Source organism: Berghia stephanieae, chromosome 5, assembly GCF_034508935.2.
Source record: "Berghia stephanieae isolate SIO BIC M18660-M18661 chromosome 5, UCSD_Bste_1.3, whole genome shotgun sequence".
Lineage (NCBI taxonomy): Eukaryota > Metazoa > Mollusca > Gastropoda > Nudibranchia > Aeolidiidae > Berghia > Berghia stephanieae.
Genome location: NC_088364.1, coordinates 8021965 through 8031964, shown reverse-complemented (window position 1 = coordinate 8031964; position 10000 = coordinate 8021965). Strand labels below are relative to the sequence as shown.

General features: G+C 39.4%; 1 protein-coding gene across 4 annotated transcripts in view; it reads right to left on the bottom strand.

The window, feature by feature from the left end:
- The window catches only part of LOC144972353 (uncharacterized), a 395531-nt gene that overhangs the window by 60144 nt on the left and 325387 nt on the right, over positions 1-10000 (bottom strand). For 3 of the 4 annotated variants that reach the window (XM_078913461.1, XM_078913460.1, XM_078913459.1), the window contains exons 7-8: positions 4804-5009; positions 2068-2184 (exon numbers count right to left, since the gene is read on the bottom strand). In XM_078913461.1, coding sequence (XP_078769587.1) covers positions 2068-2184; positions 4804-5009 — 323 coding nt within the window. Of the gene's footprint in view, positions 1-1140; positions 1157-2067; positions 2185-4803; positions 5010-10000 lie in introns of those variants that run through there. The other variant, XM_078913462.1, reaches the window with a different exon arrangement.

The following is a 10000-nucleotide window of genomic DNA, read 5'->3' as shown; positions in this document are numbered from 1 at the left end:
TCATAACATTGCCATCCGGAAGTATAACGGACCAACACATAAAACTGTGTGTATCCATGAACGTTTATAGATAGTATGCAGATGACGTCACCGAGGCCTTTGTTATTGTTTTTGCCATCCGCGTTTGTGAGTTGTTCTCACTAAACTGTATTAACAAGACTATAAAAGTTCATGGTTACACAGAGTTTGTGTGTTGGTCCGTTATACTTCCGGATGGCAATGTTGTGAACTCCTTGGCCAAGCGCATTCTATCTATAGTCAGGTTAATACAGTTCGGTGAGCTTTACTCATAAACGCGGATGGCAAAAAACAATAACAAAGACCTGAGTGACGTCATCTTCGAACTATCTATATATTTTGACCACAAGTCAGAGTCATATAAAAAAACAAGCTCTTGGTTGATTTTAATACCAAATTATTGTGACATTAGAACAGTAAGTGTCTTTCGGACTTTGATCGATTTTCCCCTGTGGCCTTCATCTGGGAACTGTACTTATCACGTGACGTTGGATGCACCTCGAAGGAAGGAAGGTCAAGGTAACACGGTCTGCTTCGCTTCCTCGGCGAAGGATCATACATATTTATGGCCACACGCCCGTCTCTGTCCGGACACAGGCCGGTCTCTGTCCGGACACAGGCCGGTCTCTGTCCGTACTCTAAGCACTGATAGTTTTGTATTTTGTGTGTTTCCGTTTCCTTTTGGAAGGAAACATTGTACTTAAAAATATTAATCGATGAATCAGGATAAATACGGGACCACAGTACTTGGTCTACACCACATACGAGAACGACCGTAGTATTGGCTATTTATTTAATCCAAAACAAAACAACAAAAATGCCAACTTCATCATATTTAACCGTTAAATACACAACATCAAAACCTCTTCCAACAACAACAACAGCAGCAGCGGCATCATCATCCCCATCATGATCATCATCAACAACAGCAGCATCAACAGCAGCAACAACAACAACAATACCAAAATAAGAATAAAGGACCACAATAAACCCCCTACACAAGAACCACTCTAGTATCTCGATCCATCACCACCATCACCACATCAACCACCACCACAACCAACAACAACAAAAACAACACCACCAACAACAGCATCAAGAACAAGGGACCACAGTACTCACCCCCTGCCGTGTACAAGAACCAGTCTCGTATCCCTATCCATCACTACCACCACCAACACCACCACCATTAACAACACCCCAAAACACCATCATCAAGAACAAGGGACCACAGTACTCACCGCCTGCCGTGTACAAGAACCACTCTCGTATCCCTGACCATCACTACCACCACCACCACCACCATTAACAACACCCCAAAACACCATCATCAAGAACAAGGGACCACAGTACTCACCCCCTGCCGTGTACAAGAACCAGTCTCGTATCCCTATCCATCACTACCACCACCACCACCACCACCATTAACAACACCCCAAAACACCATCATCAAGAACAAGGGACCACAGTACTCACCGCCTGCCGTGTACAAGAACCACTCTCGTATCCCTGACCATCACTACCACCACCACCACCACCATTAACAACACCACCAACAACAGCATCAAGAACAAGGGACCACAGTACTCACCCCCTGCCGTGTACAAGAACCACTCTCGTATCCCTGACCATCACTACCACCACCACCACCACCACCATTAACAACACCACCAACAACAGCATCAAGAACAAGGGACCACAGTACTCACCCCCTGCCGTGTACAAGAACCACTCTCGTATCCCTATCCATCACTACCACCACCAACACCACCACCACCATTAACAACACCCCAAAACACCATCATCAAGAACAAGGGACCACAGTACTCACCCCCTGCCGTGTACAAGAACCACTCTCGTATCCCTGACCATCACTACCACCACCACCACCACCATTAACAACACCACCAACAACAGCACAACAAGAACAAGGGACCACAGTACTCACCCCCTGCCGTGTACAAGAACCACTCTCGTATCCCTATCCATCACCACCATTAACAACTCCCCAAAACAACAGCGACAAGAACAAGGGACCACAGTACTCACCCCCTGCCGTGTACAAGAACCACTCTCGTATCCCTGTCCAACTCATAGCGTAATTTCTCCTCCACTTCCACCTTGTCCATACCATTGGTGAAATTGACGTAGGAGAGAAGATTGAACCTGAGATTGAAAACAAAACAAATGTATGCACATTTGGAAATCCTGATAGCTAAAACGTTATATTACATGCTTCACATGGAGCATAAAAATATCCACTGAACGATTACAAAGGGTCCTCTAGCCAACAGCAACACTTAATATGTAGAACGAAACATGACGCCTGTTCGGCGATATTATTTTTTTTTCGGACAGAGACATCTGCCAGGTATTCATTTTACACCTGAGTACGGTCAAGAGAGAATGTGAATAAAGAGTCTTTTCCAAGGACTCAACTATGCGCCGAGCGAGGCTCGAACCCGACCATGACACCCCCCCCCCCCCGCCCCTCCCACCCTGTTTTTTTCTCTTGTCCGCATCCAGTTGTGGTCGGGTCGTTGGGTCTAGTAAATCTGTCGGAAAGAACTTTGCGATAAACAAGAGTCCTATCGAAAGGATATAGCAAGGATAGAAACCGGGCAAAACGCCAGCTCCACGTGCCTTATAACTCTGAATAACGACATGCACATTGAATATGCATGTCTACCACATCACCATATCCAATGCGCTTCATGGTGCTTCATCTAGAAGTTTGTTTGTTTTTTTTTAATGTAAACAGACCTTCTACTTCCTTACCATATTATAGAAATTTGAATGCGCGAGCAAGTTATTCGAAATTTAATAGGGAATGAGATTAGCGAAAGAGTAGCGTCCCTTGTTTGGACGTCACCGGGGGAGAATTTATTTGTAAACAAAGCAACTTCAAGCCAAACGCTCCAAATACAAAATTTATTACTCATATTTCTGTACAAAAATGCAAAACGTTGATTATGATTTTTTGTACATAAATATGAATAATAAATTTTTATTTGGAGTGCTTGGCTTGTAGTTGGTTTGTTTACAAATAAATTCTCCCCCGGTGACGTCCAATCAAGGGACGCTACTCTTCCGCTAATCTCATTCCCTATAGATAAAAAAAAATCATAAAAAATAAAATTGAGCTTTTATAGAGCGCAATATCCACTTAACGTGCTCAAAGCGCTTTACAAGGGGTCCCTGGTCAACAGCAACATTTAACATGTAGGACAAGACATGACGCCTGTTAGGCGATATTACAATTTTTCGGACAAAGACAACGCTGTTAACGGCCAGGTACTCATTTTACACCTGAGTACGGTGAGAGAATGTGAGTAAAGAGTCTTTTCCAAGGACTCAACAATGCGTCGAGCGCAAGGCTCGAACCCAGGACCTTCCGATCCGAAAGCGAGTGTCATACCACTAGACCACATAGCCGCATAGATGGCTGAGTGACTAAGGTCTTGTAATTTCACCAAGGAAACCTCGGTTTAAGTCCCCGGCATCTGTCTATTTATTTTTAAAGTAAAAAACATAGCCCTTATACTGACTCTGCAACGCTGCACTGCGGCTGACGCCTAGTTCATCACTGTCTTTATTTCTCGTGTAGATCCTATTCTAAATCACTACAACTTACTCATCTGAGCTCTTCTAGCCCTTCGGTCTTGAGCCATGACGTAGAAGTTAGACGTCTTTTTTAAAAATCACTACAGCAAAATACCAATATGAGGTGACTTGTCACAAATTAATTCATATTCTTTGTATTTGTTTTTAAGGGTTTTACGGCGCTTGCAACACATTGAGGTCGTATCAGCGCCAGTAAAAAGGAAGAAAATGGGATAGTAAAAGGTTATAGTATTACAATTAAAGCACTCAAGAAAAAAGGTAAGTCAAACGGGAATTGGGAACAAATAGGGAACAACGTAGATTCCAAGAGCACATTATCAGTGTACTTATAGTTGGAGATCACCTGAATGTCTCATCCTGACACAAGCTCAGGTCCCCACTCAGAGGAATACACTCAAATGTTTACAAATAATATATATAATATATATATATATATATATATATATGTGTGTGTGTGTGTGTGTGTGTGTGTGTGTGTGTGTGCATGTGTGTAAAACGAAAATAATACAGTGCATAATAGACAGATGATTTACAAGACAAAAAATATCATCTCCCAACAACTACATTTGACTGTTTCCCTTCCAATCAAGGACTCCGGCCAGGACCAGGCCAAAACCAAATAATCTCAATCCAAGACAAACACAGAAAGCAAGTTGGAATGCAGATATAATGGGGATAGAAGACACAGCAAGTACCTCCCTCCATGCCCACTATGGGAGGCCAGGAACCCCAACCAGGATCTCCACCTGGTCCTGTCAGCAGCTATTCTTAGGGCCATCTCGAGGGACAGACCTCTCTGTCTGGTCCCTCTCAACGGTACGTTCCAAGTCTCTTTTGAAATCACTGCAAGAAAATACCATTATGAAATGACTAGTTACAAATTACAGACCTGCCAACTTGAAATGTTAAAAATTCGTAGTTTTCAGAGGGAAGAAATAGAAGTTACTATAATTAACTTTACAAATCAACATTTCACCCTTATCAGTTTTAAATATACCTTCAAAACCCTGAATAGATGCTTTGTGGCACCAATGTTTCCCTTTTATCACAATCAAAAATGTCCATTTCTTTCTGTTGTTGAATCCAAAAATTCGTTTTTTTACGATTTTTTCGTAGTAGTTGACAGGTCTGAAATTATATTCATATTCATATTCTACTCACGAGAACATCTCGACGCCATATTTGGTGGTGACAGGCCGCCTGTGGGATTCCTCAACCTTGAGCCTAATGGCCGCAATCTCGTCATGGCAGCCCTTGGACAGCGTGCACACGAAGGAAAAGTCCGTCCAGTTGTACTTCTTGAGGAAGGCGAAGAACACGTCCATCATTTGACCCATGGTCGGAGCCAGCTGGATAGACAGGGGGGTCTGGGAGATGGAAGGAAAGAAAAGATGAGATGAATTTCAGAGGTGAAACAACGTTGTAGGCGAAAATACACGAGCGGTGAGAGAGAACATTCACGTAGTTCATAAAACTAACGGAGCCAGCTGGATCGACAGGGGGGTCTGGGAGAGGGGAAAGAAAGAAACGATGAGATAAGATGAATTAAAATGAGATTCCCAGAGGTGAAACAACGTTGTAGGCGAAAATACATGAGGTGAGAGAGAACATGAACGTAGTTCGGGTTTATAAAACTGTCGAGCATTCTATAAAATTCAAGCTCATCAATATAATACACGCACACATACACATATTTGTGTGTTGGTACAATATATCCAGCGAGGGATCTGTTGAGAATTTTACTTAAATGCATACCATTATATATATATATATATATATATATATATATATATATATATATATATATATATATATATATATATATAAACATTAAACATGTACACAAATTGTATAGAGGTGGTTTTCATCATAATAGTAAGTATATATAATTGATCGGAAAAGACGAAATAAGATGACTATATTTAGACCAAACTGACAGCTAGCTGTTATTAATAAGAGCACGACTCGAGAAGTTTTCAATTATACTTGGGGATGAAGACTGAGTGTTTTTTTTTTTTTAATTAAAGGCCTTTAAGGCGCTTGCAACACATTTAGACCATATCAGCGCCCGTGAAAAGGATGGAAATTGAATAGTAGAATCATTCTAGATGTTCGTAAAATCAAAAGAACTTGAGGAAAAAGTAAGACAAAGGGGAATGGTTCAAAAAGGGAACAGATGTGGATTCCAAAAACAAACTATCAGTGTACTTTGAGATCACCTAAATGATTCACCTAGACACCAGCACAAGATCCCACTAATAGGAACACACTCAGATGTTTACAAATCAAATGTTAAAAATTAAAATATACCAGTATATAACAGAGAGATGATTTACAAGCAAAAAAAAATATCTCCCAAAACTGTAAATATACATTCGAATGTTTCCCTCCCAGCCAATGACTCCGGCCAGGCTCAGGACAAAACGAAGTAATCTCATTCCAAGTCAAAGACAGAAAGCTATCGGGAAACAAATACACGGGGATAGAAGACACAGCAAGTGCCTCCCTGCCCTCTACGGGAGGTCGGAACCCCATCCAGGATAAAGCTTGCAAAACTGGCTGACGGAATGGGATGGTAGAAGTGGTGGTGGTAGTTGTTGTTGTTGGTGGTGGTGGAGGCATTGTGCCGTTGAATCGCCTAAAACCAGACAATTGGAGAAAATTCACCATAAAAATAAAGAGTAAAGGCCGAAGCGTCAAAGGCGGATGACATCGAAAACGGAAGGCTTTTAGTCAGTAATCAGAAGAAGTAGTCCTTCATAGCCATTTGGCCCATGGAGCTGGAGTTTATCCCGGTTTCTATAGCGTGAAACGGACAACAGCAACTATATCAAGACGAGCATCTATGTACATTTGCTAATTGTCATTGAATATACAAATGAAATTTCAATTTTAAAATTCGGGACAAAAAAATAATGAGGATTTAAAAAGATAACTGAAGATAAAATTAATATGACGAATCACAAACAACGAAAAACAACCAAAAAACAAAAAAGAAAAGGAAAAAAATAACAAACAAAAATTAACAATGTTTGAATGCATATTCAACTAAACTACACACACACACACACACACACACACACACACACACCCACACAGAGAGACAAAAACAGCCTGGGATATCAAATGTATATAGTATAGATATCAATTTAACGCGGGAAGTTACATCTGCACTCACTTTAGAATTAGCTTCTAAGATCACTGCTGAATTTTCACCTTAATGTTATTGTAAGTTATGACATTTTGATGAAGAGATTAAAAGTAGCTAAAACAGCGGTGCAGCAATATAAACGAAAATAAAAAATGAAAACTCCTTGTGCACAGAAAGGGATCAAAATAAGGTGCGGCTATGTGGTCTTGCTTTCGGATCGGAATGTCCTGGGTTCGAACCTCATAAGCGCATAGTTGAGTCCTTGGAAAATACTCTTTACTCATATTCACTCGCCGTGTAAAGTGAGTACCTGGCCGTCAATAGCGTTGTCTCTGTCGGAAAGAATCGTATTATCGCCTAATAGGCGTCCTGTCTCGTTCTAAATGTTGCGTGTTGCTGTTGGTCAGGGATCCTTTTGTAAAGCGCTTTGAGCACATTTAGTGGATATTGCGCTATATAAATGCTCTGGTTTAAAGTTCTAGTTTAAAGGTAAAATGATAGAGAATACAAAGACAGAGAATGATCAGAGTTCGTCCTACCCAGCTTTCCCGTTTCTGCTTCGTGTTGTGTACGGGAATTAGATTATCTAATCCAATTTGAATGGCACAAGATACCTGCATATATTTGTCTACACATAGGAAATAACACACTTCAAACTTTACAAATATTTCCATTGTTTGTGAATATAGAAACGGAAGGACTTCCGTAGTTTCACAGCACGCCTAAAGCGGGGTATTATTATTATTATTATTATTATTATTACTATTATTATTATTATTATTATTTAAACACATCACTTATAGAAATAAGACATATCTTAAACAGTAATATTTAATTAAAAGATCAAATAATATAATAAATGTGCTGTGAAACTACGGAAGTCCCCCCTCTAAAAGTTTGGGGAGAAATTTGGGAAGAACTTCGGGGGACATTTCAAATTCGTCCGCCACTTGCACTATGCAAACATTATAACTTACATTATGATAACAGCAATTAATAATATGTGTAGTTATTGCTCACCTTGAATTAACATTTTTAGTCATCCAAAAGGAAGAAACAAATTGACTTCTACTGGTAAATTGATAATACCAAATAAAGTTTGGGTCCACAATAGCTATGGTCTTCATTTTGCTTGGCTTGTACAACGAGATGGAATTCAAGTCATTTCTGATTTATTGTTAACTGCTGCACCGTGCACATTCAAGGGTATATATCTATCCAAAAACACACAACACGAATCAAAAAAGGCGCGAGATGCCATAATTTGTCTTTGTCTTTACTTATTCTAACCAAACTTTTAACCACATTATTGGTTTGGTTCCTGTGTCCAGTCAAGGTCAACTACATACAGCGCATGTCTGCGTCCTTGAGTATTGTTCACATTTATTTCATTTAACACAGCCGGTCGACACAATTATAGATAGTATGAAGCTGGCGTCACTCGGGTCTTTGTTATTGTTTTTGAGCAAGACATTTTTATGAGCACTTCTCACTAATCTGTATTATCCAGACTATAAAAGTTCATGGTTACACACAGTTTTGTGTGTTGGTCCGTTATAGATAGAACGAAGATGACGTCACTCAGGTCTTTGTTATTGTTTTTTTTTTTTTGCCATCCACGTTTATGAATACTTCTCACTAACCTGTATAAACCAGACTATAAAAGTTCATGGTTACATAGAGTTTTGTGTGTTGGTCCGTTATACTTCCAGATGGCAATGTTGTGAGCTTCTTAGCCAAGCGCATACTATCTATTATTCTAACCAAACTTTTAAACACATGATTGGTTCCTGTGTCAAGTCAAAGTCACCTCCAGCGCATGTCTGCTCCCAAAACAATCAACTCGAACAGTTCCTGAGTTTTGCTCAAATTTATTTTTATTTAACACAGTCGGTCGAAATAACAATATAGATAGAATGAAGTTGACGTCACTCGGGTCTTTGTTATTGGTTTTTTGCCATCACGTTTGTGAGTAATTGTCACCAAACTGTATTAACCAGACTATAAACACAGTTTTGTGGGATGGCAATGTTGTGAGCTTCTCAGCCAAGCGCATACTATCTATAGATTCTGTGCGCTTGGCTAAGAAACTCACAACATTGCCACCCAGGAAATATAACGAACCAACACACAAAAACTATGTGTAATCTTGACCGTTTAAGTCTGGTTCATACAGTTTAGTGAGAATTATTCATAAACACGGATGGCAAAAATACAAAAACAAAAATAATAATAATAACAAAGAGCTGAGTGACGTCATCTTTTTTCTATTTATACATCCAAAGACGCTTTTCGTCTCCATTTCCATACCCAACAATTTGGTGAGTAGATCTCACTAAAATCGACAACAAACATTTATTTGTTAACGTCTGGATATGTTTGATTATCTACGACAAAGAAATAATAATTGATGTCATACGATGTAAAAACACCCATAACATTCGCCAGCTGGATAAAGATAGAACGAAGTTGACGCCACTCGAGTCTTTGTTATTATTTTTTGCCATCCCCGTTTTTGAGTGATTCTCACTAAACTGTATTAACCAGACTATAAACGTTCAAGGTTACACATAGTTCTGTGTGTTGGACCGTTATACTTCCGGATGGCAATGTTGTGAGCTTCTTAGCCAAGCGCATACTATCTATAACGTACCAACACACAAACCAATGTGTAACCTTAAACTTTTTGGTGAGAACTACTCATACATTTTCGTTCTCTCTAAAATCTACCAGATAAAAGTATTAAATAATGCTATGCGTTTAGGTAAAATACACACAACATCCACAATCCGGATATAACGTATAAACAAACAAAAACTATGCGTAATTAAAATTAAACGTTTTGTCTTGGTTGATAGAACTTTGTGAGAACTAATCATTAACATGGCTGTCTAAAAATAATAACAATGAACTGAGTGACCTCAATTTCATTCCCTCTACACAAAGATGCATGCATTTCCTGACCAATAAATTATTTGTTTTGTTCAATTCAATACGAATTTATGGCTTACATTGTCTTAATAGTGTAAATGTTGCTGCTCCAAGAAATAAATAACAATGTGAAATTGAATATAAGCTTCAATTTAATTACGAAAAAAAAAGGATAAAATGGACGTTTCGGGTTTCCCCTTTATCAACAAACAGGAACAATAAAACACAACCAGTAATGTTTCATGCATCCTGTTTGTTGATAAAGGGAAAACCCGA